We start from the raw sequence: 21693 nt of genomic DNA on the forward strand, positions 1-21693 counted from the left end.
ACTGAGACCATTCTTTAAATGAGACAAGGACCATATGGATGAAAGTATGCAAAAGCCTTTATTCTGCTTTCCTGCCTCTTGGCTGCAAAGACTCTAGCCAACAATTTCAGCAACCCACAGCTGCAAGGGGGGACTCTTCCCAGTGGCTTCTCCATTTTGAAAAAAGAGGTGGCCAGCCCTGGAGATGAGAGATCCAAGATGACCTCTGGGCCTTGTCTGCACGGGCCTTGGGCCAGCGGGGAGCCAGCCCTGCACTGCAGAGCCTGATGGTGCTGGTCCCTGCCTCCCGCTCCTCTGAAGCTGGGGGAGTGGAGGGGTGTCGTCCTGGAGTTCGTGGGCAAGGGAGGCTGCTGACAAGTGCCCTGCTTTTGCCACTCGCGTGTCCATCCCAGGGACCCATGGCAGAGGGGTCCATGCCTGCGGTCAGAGGCTGTCCGTGGGAAGCTCTTGAGAGACGGCCATCGGGGGCTGTTCATGGCTCCGCTGCCTCAGCTCAGGAACTGGGTGTAGCCTTCAGCCCCCGTGACAATGACATCCATCCAAATGCGCAGAGCTTCTGCTGAGGGGGCCACCATGTAGTAGAGCCGGTCGTGGGTCTTGATGCAGAAGGTTAGGGCAGGGTTGGGGCTCTGCCGAGAGAAGAGAGATGCTGCCTGGGTGCCTTCTGCCGCCGTAGACCCCCACCGAGCAGCAGGCAGAGTTAATGCCAAGCCTAAGGAGGGCACAAGAACCCACTTCTGCTCGAGGGCAGAGAAAATGCAAAAGTGGCGCTGCAGCCCTAAAAGGAAGGGGCCACACAATTTGTCACTGAAGAGAGAATGGCAAAAGGCTCCCACTCCTCTGAAGCTGGGGGTGGAGTGGGTGTCCTCCTGGAGTTCGTGGGCAAGGGAGGCTGCTGACAAGCGCCCTGCTTTTGCTACAAGACGCTCCAGGAACAGGGACTGGAAAGGGGGGGGCAGCAAGCAAGGAGTCCCATGGCAGCTGCGCAACGCAAGAGCTTTTGGTAAGCTTTGCTCAGGCAGCCAAAATGTGCCCAAAAGAACCCACGCAGCTGTCAGCATTAGCATTCAGGCGATTCCCTGAGGCCGAAGGGGGCTACACGCTATCTGAGCCACGAGGAGGTTGACTGATGAGATGGTGCCATATTCTGCCCCCGGTGCTGCCCCCTCCCCCGGTCCCTAAGGAGTTTCAGCCCAAATATTCCCCTCCTGGATGGCTCTCTTAGCTCGGGGATTCAGGATCATGCAGGGTTGCTGGGCTAGCCAGAGGAAACGGATGGGTCCCTACCATGGACAGGCTGGCAGGGAAGAATCTCTTCTGCAGGAGAGGTAAAGGCAGGTGAGGTGCAGCCCAGGGGAGGGGGATGTTAGGGCTGCGCTCAGAGTGCCCCCACTTGCCACCTCCCTGCCCAGGTTGTGTCTCACCTTGGCTGCGCATTGGAGGTGATCATAGTAAACCTCCTGGATGGCTTGGAAATAGATGAGACCTTTCAGCTTCGCCTCGTGCTTGTCTGCAGAGGGGAGAGGAAGAGGGAGACTGCTGAAGCCCCTCTGAGGGCCGAGAGGAGCAACGAGGCAAGAGGGCTGGCCGTGGCAGGAATGGGGAGCCTCACCCACGTAGTAGGAGAGGGTATGCCGCAGACGGTCAAAGACAAACCAGCGCTTCTTCCAGGACCGGATTTTGCCTCCCATCTTGACCAGGTAGCCTTTGCACAGCTTCTCGGACAGGATGATGTGGCTGCAGGTGTCCACGCTGTGGCCAGAGGATTCGATGTGCAAGCGCAGGTCAAACTCCTCTTTGCGGATGGGCAAGTAACGGGTCAGGGGGCGGGCCTGCAGAACGGGTGCAGTAGAGCTGGCAGCAGGGGCCAAAAGTCCTTTTGCCACCCCCCCACCCAAGCTCCTGCAGCCAGGAAGAAAGTCCGCCTATCCCAAGCTCAATGCTGGACTCCCAGACCCCAGAAAGAAACCTCCCGGAGCCTCCGCCTCCTCCTTGGCCAGGTGTGCCAGGACAGCGACGTAGGCCTTCTCCCTCTCCATGGGGAACGCAACAGCCCTGCCCTCTGGGGGGGGGGCATGGAGGGGCTCCTGCACACCTGAGCCAGCTGCTTCTCCCGCATCTTGACCTCTCTCTCAATCAGCTGTTGCCGCTGTACCGTCTCATCCTGCAGCTGCCGCTCCAGCTGCTCCCGCCTCCGCCGCTCGTCCTCCAAAGCCTGGTGACGCAGCTCCATCTCTTGCTCCTGCCGGGACAAAAGCGTGGGCCACTGCGTCCACAGTACCACCCACCCTCTGCCCCCCAGGTCCACAGCTGGATCCCCGGCCATGGACAGAAGCTGCCCACCACCCCTGCCCACCGTCCGTGCAGCCCCGCCACTTGGAGAAGGGGATGGGGTCAGAATTCACTAGGGAGAAGGGGACCATCCGCCTTTCGAGTCCCCTCCACAACTGGCTTGCAAGGGGAGTGGCTCTCCTAGAAGGCTAACTCGGAGCGATCCCCATCCCAAGACTTCTGCTCCCGCCCTCACTCGCGACTCCATCAGGCGGGACCTCTCAGCCTGGGCCTCTTTCAGCAGCTTCTCCATCTCTTCGATCTTCCTGGCATCTGCCCCACTGGCACTGCAAGGCCAACCGGTTGTCACTGCCTGCCCACCCAGCCTGCCTACCCCCCAGCCCTCCTCTCTCGGGTCTGGTCTGCACTTAGCAGCAGGTCAGCCACGCAGCCCACCCAGAGGCCAGGCGAGAGAACCTGGAAGGTGGGCAGACCTTGTAGGAGTCTGGTGACCGGGGGGGGGGGGGGCTGACCTGGAGGCATTGTCCGGGGAGCAGGCTGAGTTCCCACTCAGAGATAGGTTGGTCTCCAAGCTGTCCGAGCTCTCCAGGCTGAGGGTGTCGTAGGCTGGGTCAGGGTCATCAGCCAGTTGACCTTGGCCCGGGAAGGGGTGATGGTGGAGGACAGAGTGGGGCACAAGGGGAGAGAAGAGGGCCCTCCCTCGCAGGGCCTGACACTCCACTGCCGCCTTCTGCTTCAGGTCAGCCAGGTGCTGCCACTGCTCCTGAACTGCCCGATGCCCTGCAAAGAGGCCCAGGGAAAGGGAGGCTCAGTGCCAGCAGGACTTCACCTGGCGTCCACCCACCATGAGGGACCAGGGCCCTGCAGATGGGCACGGACAGAGGCATCACCCACCCTTGTGGTGCAGGGACGCCTCACGCTTCCTCCCGAGGTCAAGAAGGGTGCTGGTCAGCTTGCGGGGGGGGCTGCCTCTTCTGCCCGCTGGGGGTGGAGAGCCCTGTGGGAGAAAAGCCATGAGACTCTGGTGGTGGCTCGTGCTCAGGGGGTGCAAGGTGGGGGACAGAAACCGCTCACCCACTGACCCCAGATGGTTCCTTGCGGGAGGAACTGGGGCCAACTGGGCTGCTACACCTCCTGTCCGTCTTGGCCCAAGAGACGCAGGCCAGAGCTGAGCTTTGGGAAAGGTACTGGCTAGACTGCCCAAGGACACAGTTCGAGGAGCAACTGCCCAGCACCTGCGGGCGTCCAGACCAGGAATGCCAAGCGCACCCCATTTACAAGAGGAAAAAGGAGGGCTGTGGGATCTACAGAGAAGAGGGAGAAAGAAAGGCCGGGGGAGCATTGGAAGAGCCCCCCCCCACCTCTAAGGTCACCACAGGGCCTGCAATCGGCCCAAGCAGGATTTGTGGAAAGCTGAACTGAAATGGGCCAAGGAGTCCAATCTTCTCTGCAGCTCAAAGCCTGCCTCTCTCTTCCTGCCATGTGCCTGATGGGGGAGCTCCAAAAGTGGGGAATATGTAATATGGGGGATGCTGCAATGTCCTGTGCCAATGTCCAACCTCCAGCACCCCTCTGCTGGACCAAGGCGGTCTTTCCAGGCCAGGCCCCAAGCCCTGCTGAGAATCAGACAGGCAGAGCCATGGCTCCTTGGGCACATTCTCCCCAGACCTCCCCCAGACCCCTCGAACCTCTCGGAGGCCACTCGAGCCCTTGGGAAAGACAGCGCTGCCAGTGAGTGCACAGAACCGTTGCTCCAGCACCAGGAGGGCTTCCTTCTCCTGTTGGGGAAAGCAGAACAGGGAGGGGGAGGGTCAGAGGAACCCCTCCAGACCTCTTTTGCATTGCCAGGGGAAGGAGCAGAGCCTCCCCCACAGTTGGGCACCTGTCCTCTTCCCCATGGCGGTGAGAGCCAGGCCCCCTCTGTGACCACTGCCCCTTGCCATGTCGCTCACCTGCTGGAGCCGCTGCAGGGTGGCCCTCCTCTCCTGGTGCAGCCGGTCAGCCTCCTGAGCAGCCTGCAGGCGCAGCTGCTTCGCCTGGCCCTCCAGAGCAGCCAAGCGTTCCTGCAGCGTGAAGACAGGAGGGACGCTGAGCGGAGCCACGGATGGGCTCTGCAAGCCCTGCAAGCGGGGGCTCTGGGCTCACCTTCCGGCGGGCCAGACGGTGGCGGCCCTGGGCCTCGCTGTGCAGCATCTCATGCTCCTCCTCCAAGCGGCTCTCCTTCTCCAGCTGCTGGAACTCCAGGTCTTCGAAGAGCTTGGTCTCCGTCTCCAGGGCCTCCGCTTCCTGTGCAGGACGTGGCTGCTTAGAGGCGGCAGTCTGAGCGAGGCTGGCCTGATCGGCTCCCCGCCAGTAAGCACGGCTGGCAGGCTGTCCGTGAGCATGGGGTGAGCCAGTGTTCTCTAGACAGCCCAAGGACCCTTCTTCTCAACTATCCCAGGACAAATGCCAGGAGTGTCCAAAGCCAAAAGTGAGGAGGGCAGGAGTTGTCTGGCACCCCCTCTTTCTCCCGAGGCTGGGCAGCAAGATCCATTCTGCGAGCCGGCTGCCCTTGCTCTCCATCCCCCAAGGCCGCTGAGGCAACTTGGCTGCTGTGTGTGAGACAGGGTAGGGGCACTCCTGCTAAGCCTCTGCAGGGGCACTGCTGCCAGTGGGCCCGAGTTAGCTTCCCCTGCCCCACGGAAGGTGGGCGGGGGTAGAGAGGGCACTGACCCTTTGCATCTCGTCCTTCACTTGCTCCCTCATTGATTCGGGGCAGTTTTCAAGCTGGCTCTTGAGCTCAGAGTAAAACACCCGCAGTTTCTCAAGCGCCTTCCTTTCCGCATCAACCCTTTCCCTCTCCTGAAGCCGGGAGAAAACGACACACGAAGAGGGGAGAAAACAGGCTTCTCGGGAGCAGGCCATGCAAAGAGGGGTTAGCAAGGCTCTTGGGTTAAGGGGGTCAAGGACTTGGTCTTGCCTCCACCAGGGGTCTGCCAGCCACCCTCGCCAGCAGCTGCCAGGGCACCTACACCTTTCCTCCTCCTGTGGTGTAAAGCCCAGCCGTGAAGAAGCCGCCAATTTATCTGGCCTTCTGCCCCAGACATCCGAAAGCTGCCTTGCCCTGGAAGCGATCCTGGGCAGTGAAGCCGAAGACACGAGAGTTGGATCTGGCCCTTGGAGGAAATATCGTTCCAGATCCTGGCGACTTCTGGGCTGTTGGAAGCTCAGATGAGTCAGTCAAGGCAAAGGGAAATGCGTCTCTAGCAGGGCCAACCCAGATTTGTACCCGAGATGTTTCTGTAGCCCATGGAAGGTCTCACTCTACATCTATCCCCCACTTTTTAAAAAAAAAACCAGGACGGATAGGTGAAGCATGCATTGGAAGCCCCTGGAATAATGCCAGTTTCCAGGGACGGAAAGGAGCAACCATGACAAGACCAAGGCCGGGAGCATCTTGACGAGATCAACTGCTGGGCAAAAAGCAATGAAATTCAAAGAGGTGAATTTCACCTGGGAGAAATGCAAAGCTTTAATCTGAGGATGAAAAACCAAAATCATCAGCGTGGGATGGCAGGCGGCAATGGGAACTGTACCGGGCAGTGGATGAGTAAAAGGATCGGGGGTCTGAATGGATCACAAGCTGAACATGAGCCACAGGTGGTGTTGCTACCAAAAAGTAAAAGCTGGCTGAAGCTGCGTCAGCAGAAATATAATGCCAAGATCAAGCAAAACAGTGGTGCCTCTTTATTCTGTGTTAATCAGACCATACCTAAGAGACCGTGTCCAGTTCTGGGCACCACATTTAGGACAGAGACTGACAAACTGGAATGTGTCCCAGAGGAGAGTCACCAGGATGATAAGGGGCCTGGAAGAAAAGACCTACAAGGAACAGGTGGAGGCGTTTGTCAGGTATGTTTAGCTTGGAGGAAAGGTGGGGGGAAGGGAGAGACATGGTAGCCATTTTCAAATAAACTGGCTCTGGAAGACAGGAGAAGAAATAATGGTTTTCATTCACCAAGAAGCAGACTTTGGTCGGACTTAGGGTAAATCTCCATTGCCAAGACCTGTGGTCTGTCCTGCCAGAGGCATTCAAGAAAGGAGAGATCAGCCTCTGCGGCACATGCTGTAAGGAGTGGACCCCGCATGATTCCCGTTATCTCTGTCTTTTCTTTCAAAACCAGGATCGATAATGCAACTTGAGGAGCACATGATAGCAAACTATGCAAATGCAGCCGTCACACCTGAGGCTGCTGCAGGGCCTTGGTTCCCCTGGGCTGCTCAGCCTGGGAACCAGCCTCAGAATTGGGCTCCACGTAGAAGGACTTCCCAGTCTCCAGGCGCAAAGCAGGTGGAAGTTCTCCTACGAGGAGCAGAAGGAGCATCCTCTGGATAGGAGCCTGGGTGGGATAAACAAGTACGGGGCATCACCTGCTCTCCACAGGCAGCTCAACTTCTCAAGCATTTCTCAGAGACCAAATCTGGGTTGGGATCCTATGTGACCAGATGACCAGCCTGTCCCCAAGGACTCAGCCAGATGGTCCTTTCTCAGGCAGGGATACAAGCAAAAAGAGCGGGGGGAGCTACTGTTCTGTCACCCCTTCGCAAGCGGGTCGTAGCTGCCACCCCAGATGGCCTGTAAATGCCAAGCACTGGTGGCTTCCTAGAAGGGAAGGGGGGCTACCCCCAGGGCTGAGTGGACAATTGAGCGTGAGCTCTGCCTCTCCTGGCCCAGACAGATCCCCCACCCCCCAAAGCTGCGAGCAGGCAGAGAAAGAGAGAGCGCAAGAGAGAAAAGAGAGGGGTTGGCACAGTTAGTGTTGGCCGGGATGTTAGTGGCTGGGCTACTTCGGAGTGTGTGCTCCCTGCCCCTCAGGCTCCCTGTGTGAGCAAACATTGGGGGAACCCAGTGTTTGCACGGCCCCATGGGCACCTTTGCCTGACCAAAGGTGAGCAGCAGAGGCGGCTGGGGTCAGGCTGATTTGCTCCTGGCAAGACCTGTCAGTTCGCCAGGCTACCCATGGCTTCTACCTTGGGACACGCAAAGGGTTTCCCCCCAGAGCTAGGGAGGGCTTCCTCTAGGGACTAGGAAAGCGCCCCTTCCCGCTAAGCCCGAGAGGCCTGGATCAGGAGGGCAGAACCCACTAAGTGAACAGCAAAGGGAGGGTGGCTTTGCCCTCCCCATCACCTTGAGCAGCAACCTGCCAGGCTGGAGGCTCCCCGGCCAGTTACCTTGTCCCGCTCGTGGCGAGTGCTGGCATCCAGACTGGAGAGCTGCTCCTGCAGGAGTTGCACCGCCTGCTGTTCCTGCTGCAGCTGCAGGATCTCAGCTTCCCGTTCACCCTGTAGGAGGGCCTGCTCCATCTCCGCCTGGGCAGGGCAGAATGGCAACTGCATGAGCACTGCCAGCCACCAGCCTCTCCCTGCCCCCCAAGGATGAACGGCACTGCCAGTCTCTTGGCAGGACAGCTCCCCCTTCACCTCCCAGGCGGTCTCTCGCAGCTGCTGCTCCAGCCCCTTCAGGCGGCTCTTGAGGTGGTCTGTGCTGGCCAGCAGGCGGGTGTGCTCTTCTTCCAGGAGGGCCAGCTCTGGAGCGGGTGGCACCTCGTGCTGCAGAGGAAGTGGCAACCCCTGCATGTGTGGGCGAGGGCTTCAAGCCTCCCTCCAGAGGGAAAGGCTGTCTCCCAGGCCATGGCAGTGCCTGGCAGCCGGTCAGGGGATACAGGGACCCACTGCCCACCTCCTCACCTCCTGGCCGGCACTCTCGGTGCTGCTGCTCTCCTCCTGCAAGTTCTCCTCCTCCCCTCGCTCCTGGGGGGGCCTGTTCCCTGGTGGTGGGAGCGCCCCATCAGCAGCACCATTGGCGCCGCCCTCGTGGCCCAGCTCAGTGTCCCCCCTAGTGTACTCGGCGCACAGGCTGAGGATGGTCTCCAGGCGTTGGCGCTCCTGGTTGCCCAGAGAACAAGCGAGGGTCACAAGAGGCTGGTGAGGTAGAAGGAAGGGCCTGGCACAGGAACGCCCCTCACCCAGACCCCTGTGCCAACTGGGTTTGCTACCTGACCGACCCTGGCCAGGCTTAGCCAAGCTGCCAGGAGGGAGCAGGCTGGCTTACGGCAGCTGTGTCGACCCAGCTGTGTCTATGCCCAAAGCAGCCCCCCCCCTTGGCCCTCTGATATGTTTCCCTCCCCTGCATCCATCTCAGCCTATGAGACTAAGTCTGCTTGGACAGGATTCGTCCACCTTTCCTACACTAAGGGCCACGCATCCTTCGCACCGGCCTCCCCAGCTCTCCACAGTGAAGCTGAAGTCCCCTCCCCAGCTCGACCCCTGCTCACCAAGCGCTCCATCTCTTGCTCCCGGAGACGCTCCTGGCGCTGCCATCGGTGGTACTCCAGCAGGCCGCTCTCGCGCATGCCCAGCAGCTTGGGCGTGCTCTGCTTCTGCTCCTGTGTGGGGCCCAACAGCTGGGACCCCCCAGGCCTCTGGTGGCTTGGCTGGGGAGAATCCGAGGGCAGGATAAGGGACCCCAAGCTGGAGGCAGAGCTGAGGCCAGGTCCACCGCAGGGCTTGCGTTGGATGGGCTCTCCATGGATGGAGGGAGGTGAGGGGCTGCGGCTCCTCAGGCAGGAGGAAGAGGGGGGAGCGGAAGATGCCTCCCTCCGCCACCCCCTGGGATTCTCCCCAAGCTTGCCCTGCGAGGAGAGGCTGCTTCCGGGGGCCGGCAAGACTGCTCGGCGCCCCAGGGCTGGGCTGAGGGGGGGTAGTTCCCGCATGCTCTCCAGGGGCCGCCGTCTGAGCTGGGGACTCTCAGGGAGACGCTGGCCGCGGCTAGACTGAGAGGCGACACCTGGCAGCTCCGACCCTTGGCAGGCTGACTTCCCCAGCTGGGCTGGTCGGGAAACTCTGACGGGCAGTATTTCCGGGAAGGGCCCAGGTCCTGGGTCCTGGAGGGCTGCAGCCTTGCCCTGCAGCATGCCGGGAAGCTGGAAAGCCCTGGCCGAGCAGGGGTTCCCGGGTGATGGTGGGCGAGGGCTACCCAGCCGGTTCTCCTTCAGTGGAGAGCCACCATGCTGGCTGGGACAGGGATCCTCTGCAGGAGGCCGGGCCTTGTGCCTTGGCAGGGGGCTTGTGGGGCCATCCCGTCGGACCTTCCTCTCGGCTTGGGGGCTCCCTGAGATGCAAGCAGAGCTTAGGAAGCCACTGGAACTGCTCAAAGGGTCTGGGGAAGCCCCCCCATGGGGCAACAACGCAGCATGGCAGTAACTGGAGGATCGGACAGGCACCGCAGGGGGGAGGGCAGGGACCGTCTCCCGCCAGCTGGCTAAGGGGCTCCGGCAGCTGCTGCTGCTGCTGGCAGGGGAGGAGAGTGGAGAGAAGGGAGGAGAGGAGGCGTTTTCATAGGTGGATCCCATGGAGGTGTTGCTGGGGCTCTGGGGTGGGGACAGAAGGGAGCAGCCCCCCCTGCCATTCGCAAGAGACACGGCTGTTGGGGACGGAGGGCTCCCATCACCACTTTCCTCCTGCAGCACCAATGAATCCATAATGCCCTGCAGGTCTCTCTCAATGGAGCTGACCAGGGAGAGCGATGCCCTCTCGGAGTTGCCGCTGACGGGGCTCTGCCACTCTGCTGCAAAGAGATGGGAGTCTCAGAAGGGAAAAGTCTCGGCTGCCTCCCCATTCCCCCTTCGGGGCCAGAGCACCTGAGCCCCCTACCCTGAGGCCAAGCCCACCCAGCACCCTCGCCTCCGAAAGGCCGGCCCAAGGTCCCCATCAGGTCTGCCACCCGCTGGGGCTGGGGAGGAACCTGCCGCCCCTCAGCCAGAAGCGCAGAGGAGCCAGGCGGCCCCTTCAGAACCCCCTCCCTCACCAGACCCCCTCAGGCGAAGGACCCACCTGCTCCCAGCCCACAGGGGGCTCCTGGGCTCTGCCCTTCGGCTGGCACCGCTTGGCTTTTCATCCACTTGGCCTCAGCTGGGTGGCTGAAGCGGAGGAAGGTCGCCCGGCCCAGGCAGATCACGTGCCCTGGGAGAAGGAGCCCCGTCAGCCAAGCAGACCCACAGAGGCCAGGTCCAGCCGTGCTGTGCGCCCCGAGAGTGGCAGTTGCCTCTGGAAAGCTCTGGGGAGCTTTTGCTCCTCCAGGCCTCAGGGCGTCCTACCTACTGCTGGGCGACTGCAATGAGCCTTCTGTGGGGCTGCCTTTCGAGACTGCTCAGAGGCTCAGCAATGCTGCTAGGGTGGCCAGGAGGCCAGCGCACAACTGCCACCAGCTGCAAAGTCCAGGAAAGACCCTCTGCCCACAGCTGCAATTCAGTCCAGCCCTCCCAGCTGGCTCATGCCAGAGCTGGGACCTTCCGGGGGAGGGGGGTGTCTTTGCAAAACCTCGTATGAATGAGTCTGAAGGTGCTCTCAATAGACCATCCCCCCAGCTGTTCTTCAGTTTGTGGTACTGAACATCAAAAACAATTTTTATCCCCTGACCCCCACCCCCTCCGATGGATACGATTGCTGCAGGCTTCCCAGCCCACACAGGGAAAGGATGGGTGCAGAGAGTGAGGCGGTGCCCTTGACAGAGAGATGCAGGAGGCGATGGTTGGGCAAAATAGGCAGAAGCCGTTTTTAAAAGTCCAGAATGTCCAGATATTGTTTGGAAGTGGTTCAGGCAGATGCCTCCCTAATTTTCTGAAACGTAAGGAGGCGGCCCAGCACAATCAGACTGCCAGATCCCTTGATTGCTACCCATCTCAATAAAAGCAGTATGGAGCTGATCTCCCATCATGGTCTACTTAGTAGGGTTGATACAAGTTCACCTCCTCGCAATGCCTGTTCCAGCCAGTCCTACCCTGGGTGCAACAGCCGGGCCCAGCCAGGAAAGGGCCAAGTGGTCACTGAAGCTCTGGCAATGGCTGCTCCATCTCTGGTGGGCATCCAGCTGGCAGCACTCTCATGTGATGGAGAGTGGGAGGCCAGTGAGAGCTCTGGCCACAGCCAGGCTTAGTATTGGAAAAGTAGAACCCAAAGACCCCGGGGGTCTCCTCCTCCTCCCCTCCTCAGCTTTTCAGCCCGTCTGAGCCACTAAGCAGCTGTGCCTGCTGCAGTGCAGAGCCTGAGTTGCATTGAATTGGGGACCTGCAGGAATAACATTCCAGGATCCTTGGCGCGGCAGACAGATCAGCTCCTACAATTGGGGTGGGGGGGGATCTGAAGTCAGGAAACACAGCCTCAGCACACAGGCCTGTGCCCTCCCCTAATATGAGACTTTGCCTTAGCCAAGGGGGGTGCGGCTTGCCTGGAAGGCCCTCTGTCCCCTCAGCAGCTGTCACTCTCGGAAGGCCAGGCAGCAGCCTTCAGGCTTCACTTAGTCTGACTCTGAGTCCTAAACATCGCAGACAAAGCAGAAGGAAAACCGCAATTCTGCGGTCCCTCCCCGCCACCAAAAAAATGCTCCGTTGGCACCAATTTTCTGGCCAATTCTGGAGCAAACAAATGAAATGGAAAGTTATTAAAAATGGAGCCCTGATGTGCTAAAGAAAGCTTGTATGGTCTAACCGCCTTCTCCTGAATGCTTGCACCCAGCCCAAAATCAGACCTGACCCCCAACAAACTGGGCTGTGGGACCATTACGGGATCCTGGCATACTTGGATGAAGTGGGGGCATCTCAGAGCACATCTCCCAGAAATAGCCCCCAAAGAAATCTGCTGCCTCCAAGGGCTCAGCAGCAACCCCAACTGCAGACGGAGCCCATGACTTTTCTGGAGACGCAGCCCAATCCTGGCAAGCTTTTTCCAGCTGCAGAAGGCAAGTCAGCCTCCCCTTGCAAAGCCCACTGCCTCAGGGTAACCAAAATCAAGTATGCTATCCTCAAACAAACAACCATCTACTATTTTGGTTTATCCTGTCCGCCTGGTCACCAGAACACAGACCCCCAACTCCGAGATTGCAAATGTAACAAGCTAATAGACAATCCCGCAAAAGCTCTGTGGGAAGATGGCCACTGCAAAAGGCATTTTGGGGGGCAAGGGGGCTCCAAACACATCAAGCAACCCACCCCACCCAAAGCTCAAGGTCTGGGGTGACTCAGAAAACTCGCATGCAAAGGGGGCCTGGGGAAGGGCATAAACTCTGCTGCTCTTAGGGGGCTTCCTAGGGCCAGAGACCAGCGGAGGGTGGGGGATCGGGTGACCCATCCCCCCTTCCCCAGAGCATTTCATGTCGAAATCTTCCCCGAGCCCCCCAGTGCTTCATCCTGGACAGGGAGGAGGGCGAGCGGGCTTGGCTTCTGCCCCAGCCAGGAAGGGGGCGCTGGCTTCGGAGGGGGGAGCCCCCAGCCCAGCCGGGAAATGGGAAAGAGGAGGGGGCGCCGAGCCCAGCTCCACATCGCGCTCTGCGGGGAGCTGGCGGAGCCCTTGCTGGGAGGCCGTCCAGAGCCCGCAGCCCTCCGGATCCCGCCCGACCTTCCTGGCAGCCCCAGCAGCTTACGCGGGGGGCCGGGCGGCGGGAGGACGAGCGCCCCGAGGGGGAGCAAGCGCCGAGCCCGGCAGAGCGCTCGGCTGGCCACCGAGGCTGCCGCTTCCCCTGTGCCCAGCCCGGAGCCAGCCAGGCGCAAGACCCCGAAAGGCGGCTGGTGGGCAGAGGCTGGGCTGGCTGGCCGCGCGGCCCCTCGGCGGCTGCCTCGGCCACGGCTGCGGGGTGGGTGGCGGCGCGTTCCAGGCTGCCCGGCGCCCCGGCTGCATCCCCGGGGCCGGAGGAGCCGCCAGCTGGGCGGAGCCTCCCGTCTCGTCGCCGCCCGCCTCCGGGATTGCTCAAAATAGCGGCGGGCGGCGGCAGGAAGGGTCTCGGCCCGCCCGCCCGCCCGCCCGCCCGCAGGGCCTGGCCGGGCTCCGTGGAAGGGCGGCTCCGCTGCGCTGCCGGCCCCTTCGGCGCTCCTGCCACGCGCGCCCCGCTCCCGGCCGCTTTTGCCCCGCCCGCCAAACCGGGGCCCTGGTCCCGGCGCTCCTTTGCTTGCTCCCGAGCAATTGCCGCGGGGCTGCCCAGTTGCAGGAAAGTCGGGGGGAATCTCTCGCTTGGGCAGAGCTGGGGGAACCGGAGCGTGGGGTCTCTGCCGCTCATGGCCGCGCCAGCTTCAGCCTTCCGGCCCAGCCGCCACCTGAAGTCCCTGCAGGAGCGCCAAGGGCGCGGGGCGGGAATGTGGGGATCCCCCCCCGCCCACCCAGCAGGCCTGAGTCTGCCGGCCTTCCAGCGCAGCGGAGGCTCCGATGAAGCGGAGGCTGCAAAGGGATGAAGCAGGGGCAGGGTGAGCCCTCTGGGAGAAAAGCCACTTGGCTACTTGCCAAGGCTTCTGGCCAATTCCTTTTCAAAGTTCTCTTTCCAGGGTCTGGTCAGACCAAAAATATGATTCAGACAGGAAATGATGAGTCTTTGGAAAAGTTGACTTGGTAATTTCTGTTGCAGTCCGGATGAGAAACAGCAAGAAGGAATTAACTAGAAAATGGGGGGGGGGACAGATGTTGGGGACCAGTGCTCACAGAACTCCCCCCCTCGAGGGGGCTCTTCCCAGGCTCTGCTGCCTTCGGTAAGAGATCCTTCCCTATGGAGCCTTCAAACATTCCTTCCCTGCCATTCTTTCTTAACAACTGACCTGCAGTGATTTGCTTAACAATGGCAACTGGGACTGCCAGAATCACCTGTCACTAAGCGGCACATGCGTGTGACACTGCACTTCCTGACTGCATCATGGATGGATGGCTTGCAATTCTGGCCCCAAATGCTGTTGTAAACCAAGGCCCTCCTGCCCAACTGAAGGCCAATAGCTTGGATGGAAAGGGACCTGGGGCAGGCGTCTGAGTTGAGCCTGCATCTACAGAGGCCAAGAGACCCCCCCAACCAGCCCCAACCCCCAGGCTGCGCTTGCTCCCGCCAGTCAGCCCCAAAGACAGGCAGGGCCCTCTCGGCCTGACTTGCAAGGGATCCCGTTGCAGCCGCTCTTGGCCAGGAAGTCCCTCTTTTTACGGGGAGCTTCTGCAGCTTTCTTTGAATATAAAGATGGGTAACTTTCCCCTCTGAGACCATCAGAGTTAGGACTTTCAGGGAGGGTGGCCAGCCACAGGAAAGGCTCTTCAGAGGGGCCATCGAGAACCCAGGCCCAGGGCACCACAAAAAAACCCCATCAAGAGCAGAGGTCAGCTGGGGTCTCACTGGCAGGCGATGGCTGGGCAGGGTCTTGCTTCCCTCCCGTTAGCAATTGTCCAACCTTGGCTGACTGAAATACCACCCCCACCCCCGCTGCCCAACTCTTGCCTCATTCTCCTTTCTGCCAGCAAAACTGCTCCCCTTGCCAGGGATGCGGTTGCCATGGTGATGATCAGAGCTGGCAGGGAGGCTTTTTACTCAGTGTTGACCCAGGGCGCAAGGAGACTGATCACTGCCCTGCCACCCTCAAAAGAGCTCCTAGGCCAACCTTAGAGGGCTCCTTCCTGCAGATGCCCTCTGCCTTAAGGCTTTGTGTGGCTCTGCCATGTTTCCCCAGAGCTGTGGGGCAGGGAGGGAGCACCCCTCTTTTTTGGACCTCGGGTGGACTCTCCCCTCCCCAAAACTCCAGAGCTTAGCAGCACTAGGCTTAGCCCAACTGGAAGTCCACCGGCCAGGGAATGGAGTGGGCCCACGTTTGCAGGAAGACGCAAATGCCAGAGGGACACTGCACTAATGCAGGTCCCATCAGAATCCAGAACCGAGCATTCCCGGAGGTACTTGGCCCAAGGCAGCATAATGAGTGTGCAAGTCTCTCCATATCCGACCAGCAGAGCCTCTCCTCTCCTTACCTTGGGACAAACGGGTGGGGCGGGTGATTGGCTGCCCATCAATGGCGCAGGGATGACCGCAGGGATGCAGTGTGAGAGTCCCACACACATTTTCAATGAAGCAGTGTTGAGGGGCCACCCCAGCCCCCTGTAGCACAATGTCCCCAGCAGCGGAGCCCAGGACGGTCTTGCCTGCAAGGAGACTGTGTGAGCGGGGGTGGCACTCTTCCTTCAAGGGGGAGCAGAGAAGGGAAGGCCCCCGAGACTACAGAGACATACCCTCTTCCAGAGGCAGCAGAGTGATGGCAGTGCTGAGGCGTCCGCTGCCCAGGCTCACCAGGTGCGGCTTTTGCGTCTGCACCTTCAGGCCTCGGCCCGTCTCAGTCAGGTCCAGGAGGCTGTTCTGCAGGGCAGGGGAGAAAGGTTGTCAATAGCAGCGTGGCCCCCTCCTCAAGCGGGCAAGAGCAGAGGGCAGTATGGCTTCCCTTTTGGCCACTCCTGGCATGAGCAAACCCCTCCCTCTTTCTTAATTATCATCCTCCAGCCAGGCGAGTTGAAGGTGATTGCCAGGAAGAGTAGGAAAAGGCAAGAGGGCAAGTTGTCCAGCAGCTTTAAAAGGGGCAGTGAGAGGAAAGCAAGCTGAGCAGGCATTAGCACTGGCTGACTCAGGAAGGGCTTCCAAAGGGGGCTCTCACACTCCTTGGCTCACTCTCCGGCCCGCGAAACCTCAGGACAGAATGGGGTCCCCTCCTGAGCCACCACTGCCACCTGGGAGGACCAGCACATTCTGACGGGCAGGGGGTTCTCGCAGGGCACCTGCTCACCTGAATGGGCTTCTGTACTTGGCAGGGAGGGGCAGCCAGGTTGTGGTTGCAAGTCTCCATGGTGGGACTCCTCTGGCCTAGGAGGGAAAGAGGGGAAGCCTGTGTCAGAAGTGCCAGGCCACAGACTGCCCGAGGTTCAAGCCCCGTGCAAGATGCAGGCCGTCCTGGGGCTGGAACACAGGACAGGTCAAGGCTGTCCCTAGGAAGGGGAGGCCTCTGGTCCTCGCCCTTCATTCTCTGCAGGGAAGGAGGGGAATTTGTTGCTCTGCCAGGCGTGGTCCAGGAGAAACATTTCTGGAGTGCTCCCCTCTAAGCACAAATAACTGTGTACCTATTTCTCAAGAACAAGATATGTATTTCAGCTTTTAAGTAGTTGCTCTTCAGCAGCGGGGAAGAAGAGGGAGCAACTGAGCCTTTAAGCAGCCCTCCTGACACATACAAGGTTAACTTACCTCATGACTAACTCATTAGCACAAATATCTAAAATTATCTTCAGCTTCCTTAAGTTCAACAAAAAGCTAACTTCTCTCCATTGTTTTCTGCCCAAGATATGGTGGCACCATAATGATTAGACTGCATCATTGCACACATTTTGCCGGATCTATGGCACTGTCACCAGTGGGCAATGACAGTCTTAACACTTGTATACAAGCTCAAGGCTTCCTGGGTGTTTCTCTGCAAGAGACAAGTATCAATTCCCCTCTGAAAATATTGCAAAGAACTGCTTGGCAACCAATTACAGGCACAGTTGTGTTTTATCACTACAGAGCATGGGGTCACCCACGGCTTGTTTTCATTGCGACATCCCTAGGAGAATCTGAGCTCCTGCATCCAACCTCTTCTGCACCTGCCAAAGATTGCTTGCGGTGTCTGTGCCCTCACCCCAATTCCAAATTCCCTTGTTTCAATGCCAGCTACTGTCTCCTCATCTTCTACCACTATTTCTCAGTTGCCTGCAGCAGAATCTTGGAGAAATTAATAGTTGGCAAAGTAAACGTGAGATGGGCAGTATCGGAATTTGATAAATAAATGCCCAGTAAAGGCAGCTTCCAAGTCATGGAACGTGACTTACCTGGATAATCCTTCTTCATTCAGCATCCCCCAGCATTTCTCCCTTCCTGGGGGAAGGGGAGAGATTTTGCCCCCTTTCTGAGGGCAAAAAGGGAAACCTCACACTGCCATCTGCAAGCCCAACACCTGCACTGGCCCAGGAGAGCTAGCAGGGCACTGCCTGATGAGAATTTCTCCCTCCCAAGCACTGGCACACCCCACCCCACCCCAATCCAGGGTCCTTTCAAGAGACGAGAGAAAGAGGCTGCCTTGTCTGTCTTTGACCTGCCCAAGGAGGAGAATGCCACTGCCCAGAGAAAGGAGGGCTTCTGGTCTCCCGGCCCCCTCTTTGCCTAGGCAGAGGAACTCTCCTGGGGGCAGGGGGGAGGGGGTGCCTGGCTGTTCCCCCTACTCTCCTTCCTACTCAGAGCCACAAGTCCTGACAAGCAGGCTCTGTTTGAGGAGGGAGGGAGGGAGGGAGAGAGAGAGGAGAGCTGTACCTTGTCAGCCACAAGGCGCCTTTCTTCTCTGTGCTGCCAGAGAATGAGCTCCTTGTATGGCTGAGTGGCTGGGCAGCAGAGGCCAAGGGGTGAGCTCCAGCCAGGCTGGGCCTGCAGGGCTGATCTCTCCTGAACCCTGCCAGAGGGGGGAAAGGGGGAGGAGAACAACTGACTCCCTTCCAGCCTTGGAGGAGCACCAAAGGCTTCAAGGCCAACCAAGGAGGCAGCCTGGGAAAAGTGGGGGTGGTGCTGTCCTTGGCCAGAGCCAGGCCAAGCCCAAGCCCAGCCGCCCACAGCAGCCGGGCTTCCAGAGAGCTTCTGACGCAGGATCCAACCAAAGGCAGGAGGTGGGAAAAGTCCCAATTGTGCTGGCCAGCACCAGATCCACTCTGCCAGAAATTGTTCTGCACCAGCAGGTCAAGGCTCTCCAAAAACCGAGCTCAGCCCTTGGTGCCACCTCTGTGCCGAGCCTTGGCTGCGCTCCCTGCCTCAGCCCAAAGATCAGGCAGGTCTGGGTTTACCCAGAGGCCAAGAGCCACAGGCTGGACCTGCTATCCCCAAGTGCCTTTCTGGGGCCTTCCTGGGTTCAAAGAGAAAACTGGCGAAACTAGCACTGGTCCTGGGAAAGGAGGAAGGCAGCTTTTGGGACTGGCGGCCCACTTGCTTCCCCAGCTCAAATCAGCATCCTGTGCTGGCAGCCACAGCTCCATTGCAGGAGAAAAGCCACAAGGAGAGGGTGGCACGGCTGGTGTAGGGGGCAGCATGATCAGCATCAGGAGAGGACTAGGTTCTCCCAGAACCTTGCGTTCTTCCTGAAGGACTTTTCCTCAGACCCACCAGAGAAGGGAGAAGGACCGGGCGTGATAGCTGCCCCAAGTCCAAAGCTTCTGCGTCTCAGTTAGAGATGCTACAAGATGCCCAGGTGAGATTATTCCAGAGCCCACCCCAGAGCAACGTTCAGGCAGGCTGGTCACTTCTACTGCCTGCATTCCCTCACAACAAACCTGCAAGGTACAAACTTGTCCTGGGATCCCTGGGCAGTCTCCTTTTCAGCGCAGCTCAGGTCCCGGGCGCAGAGCTCCCACCCTGCTTGGAGGCCGGAGCTACAGGAAATCTCCGCGGCTTCCCGGAGCCGCGGGGCCAGGCAAACCCTGAGAGCTCCTGCTCCAGAGACCGGACAGCCCTTTTCTCCCAAGCAACAGCAAAGGAAGGCAACGCCCGCCCCCTCCGAGACCGGCAGCTCTGGGAGGGAGCAGGGGGCTCGCCTGGCCTGAAAGCAGAGCCGCTGGCCCGAGCGCAGGTGGGCGGCAGGGACGGCCCGGCCGGCTTTTGCGCGCGGCGTTCCTCTCCCCCAGTCCGCAGCGCCGGTGCGGGAGGAATGAGCCAGGAATGCGCGGAATGCGCCACGTCCAGGCAGGCGGGGAGCGGGGAGGGGGCCGCCGGGCCGTCGATGCCTCTGTCAGCCGTCCAGGAAGCTCCGCCCTGCCAGAGCCTCGCCGGCCGGAGTCAAGCGGAGAGGCGCGGCCGCTCTTTCCATCTCCCGCTTGGCCGGCCCGGACTTCCTAAACGTGGCCCGGGCAGCGGAGAGGGGCCCCCTGCATTACCTGCGCGCCCCGCCCGCACCTGTCAAGCGGGCTTGCCCCTTCGAGCCCCGACGTCTTCGGAGTTGCAGCCGCCGCCCGTCCGTCCGTCCGTCCGCGTTGCTCTTTCAGGGCTGAAGGGCCGCCGGCCGACGAAGGAGGAGCGCCAGGCGGGGACCCGCCGCCCTCCCGGTTTGCTCCCCCTTTGCGCGTGCGCGCGCTCGACCAGGCCCGCGGGCAGCTGGGGTGCGCGCGCCTCCCGCCCCGTTCCGGATTCCGGAGGGCCCCCCCGCTGCCCCCGAGACGGAGCTGGCGCGCCAGAGCCGGCGCTGAACAAAAGGCGAGGGCGGGGAAGGCCCGGCGCGCCTCCCTCCGTTCCGCGGCTGCTCGGGCGCCCCGAAGCCGGGCTGGACGCTCCGGCAGCTCCTCGCGAGTCCTTGCGTGGAAAGCGCTCGGCTGGGCGTAGCGGGGGCACCGCGGCGGCTGTGGGAGCCCAGCCGGGCGGTTTCGGTCTCGGCCTCAGATCGCCCGAAGAAGAGGAAAGCTCAACAGTTCCTGCAGGGCGGCCGAATCGGACTCGCCTCCCACGCTCCAAACAGCTGAAGCCGCCCTGCTCGAAAGCCCCTCGCCGGGGAGGATGGGGGGGGGGCGACCAGGCTTTAATCGTCCTTGGTTCGCGGGGTGGGGGGGTAATTTGTCACTCATTGAGGCATTTTAAATTTTTTAGGCAAATTTCGCGCTGACCCTATCCTGCACTTCTGGGCGCTTACCGATAACAAAGTCAGAAAACTTCATTGGAGCCAGACTCCAATAAAAATAAAATGTAATAGCAGTCCCCAAGATCCGACCGCTGGGTGACTGATTTCTGGGTCCCCTTTTATTTCAACACGCCTGAAATAAGTTTTGCATCCATTAAGATGATGCACCTTTTGCCCTGCCTGAATTTCATCCTGCCTGATTGCCCAGAGTTGTCCCTTGCTGCCAGAACTGCAAAACCGTTTTGGCCTTTTAATAAAAAATGTCAGTGAACGGGTACATAATGGAACTTGGTGGCCCTACTTAACCCTGTCTGCATGCAGAGGCATCCTTCTTAAAACAAACAAAACCAAACCCAGCACTTAGAACAGGGACAATGCTAACTAGAAGCTGAATTGTTATGGCGAAGGATGTCATATTTACAGTCTCTGGCACAAAATCGATTTAGAAAATAAGAAATATTTTAAAAACTTGACATTGGAACCCTTACAAATGGATCAGCAATGAATAAGACAGTGGGCACTCCTGGCTGGAAGTGACAAGTGTGGCACGCCTTGTTTCCAGAGTTGGAACTATTTTGGCTCGGATTATATCAGAACATCTGGAAACCATCAACCTCATGATGCTGCCTGACGTGAAGTCACAGCAACGAGAAGATTTGAAGAGCTGCTGCAGGCAAGGTGGGTCTGGATGAGAGCCCAGCTCAAGCCCTCCCAGCCACTTCTGTGTCTGCTCAAGGGATCCGGAAGTGACATGTGGCGGGAAGGTCCCTGGCCCTTTGCAGGAGGTTGTCAGCTGGTGACTGACCTACGAGAGGGCAAGAGGGCCCATGCATTTTGACTTAAACCCAACTTCAACCAGAATAGAGCTGGAAAGGACCTTGGAGGTCTTCTAGTCCAACCCTGAGTCCAACTCAGCCGCCCTGAGTCTTCGGAGAGGGGCGGCATATAAATTGAATTAATTAAATTAACCCCCTGCTCAAGCTGGAGACCCTATATACCATTTCAGACAGGTGCCTGTCCAGTCTTTTCTTAAAAACCTACAACTTCTGAAGGGAAGCTTACTCAGACAGGACGAAGGGCAGGTGTTAGATAAAGGGTGGAGAGCAGACTCTCCCGCCATAGCCTTTTTCTTTACCTAAAAACCAACCTACAGGAAAAGTGGATCTTGCTCACACACCGTTTCCCCCATGAAGAATCTGTTTATGCTTGAAGCATAAATAGCTCAGGCAAATCCCTGCATTTCACTGTCCAGTGAAAGTGGGAGAAAGGCACATGTTGGGTGCATGGAGCTCTAGTATAGAATCTGGCCTGGCATTCGATCACCTTCCCCGAGTGCTCCTGAGGGCAAAGCTTCCAATTTGCTGCTCTGCAGGACAAGGTGCAATGCCAACTTGCCAGGACAGACTTTGGACGAATAGATTTGAACCATGAGACCTGAAAGCCCAAGGCCTGTGATTCAGTCTGGAAGCAAGTCAGCCGTGGCCCTGCGTGTCCTCCGGATGTGCCAGGAATCAAGGAACAGGCCATCTCAGATGGTCACTTTAGGGAGCACGAGGTTAAATGTGTAGGGAGGCCCTTGTTGGTAGGCTTTTCATTACCCAAACTAGGTAACCTCATCAGCACTCATGGTAATGAAACGTCTGCAAGGAAACAAGCAAGCTTGGAGAGCATCAAGGATCCATTTCAACCCTGACTTATTTTGAAGGAAATGCAATTGGCCATCTCACCAAACACACACATTTCTCAGGATCATAACATACGTTTTAGCCCAAGGCTCCCAAACACAGAAGCTAAGTTCAATTATGGTTTAGTCTCAACATCTTAAGGGAGTCTTACTTTAGTTAAAATGCCTGCTCCAGACCAAGGTGCTCCTTTGGCACTGGCCTGGAATCTCCCATCCTTTCTGCTCTGAGCC

The 21693-nt window shown here is 59.2% G+C and overlaps 1 protein-coding gene across 16 annotated transcripts; it reads right to left on the minus strand.

Moving 5' to 3' along the window:
• Window positions 1-39: 39 nt before the first annotated feature.
• Window positions 40-19621, minus strand: PHLDB1 (pleckstrin homology like domain family B member 1). Of its 16 annotated transcripts, none has more exons than XM_087875940.1 (20): window positions 19045-19362; window positions 15891-15967; window positions 15346-15469; window positions 15088-15258; window positions 10165-10293; window positions 8607-9898; window positions 8020-8217; window positions 7753-7881; window positions 7504-7641; window positions 5005-5133; window positions 4438-4578; window positions 4245-4355; window positions 3981-4070; window positions 3187-3289; window positions 2805-3072; window positions 2528-2618; window positions 2096-2242; window positions 1613-1832; window positions 1425-1510; window positions 40-629 (listed from the first exon to the last, which is right to left on the minus strand). In XM_087875940.1, the coding sequence occupies exons 2-20, from the start codon at window positions 15948-15950 to the stop codon at window positions 489-491; spliced, it is 3768 nt and encodes a 1255-aa protein (XP_087732066.1). In that variant the 5' UTR covers window positions 15951-15967; window positions 19045-19362; the 3' UTR covers window positions 40-488. The 16 variants fall into 16 exon arrangements, 14 of the variants coding, with proteins under 14 accessions (XP_087732066.1, XP_087732067.1, XP_087732071.1 ...); XM_087875941.1 differs by having other exon boundaries at window positions 18445-19247; XM_087875943.1 differs by lacking the exons at window positions 40-629; window positions 19045-19362 and adding exons at window positions 1124-1317; window positions 18445-18866.
• Between the last annotated feature and the right edge of the window lie 2072 nt (window positions 19622-21693).

Source organism: Pantherophis guttatus, chromosome 9 (assembly GCF_059756535.1).
Source record: "Pantherophis guttatus breed Tessera chromosome 9, ASM5975653v1, whole genome shotgun sequence".
Classification (NCBI taxonomy): Eukaryota; Metazoa; Chordata; class Lepidosauria; order Squamata; family Colubridae; genus Pantherophis; species Pantherophis guttatus.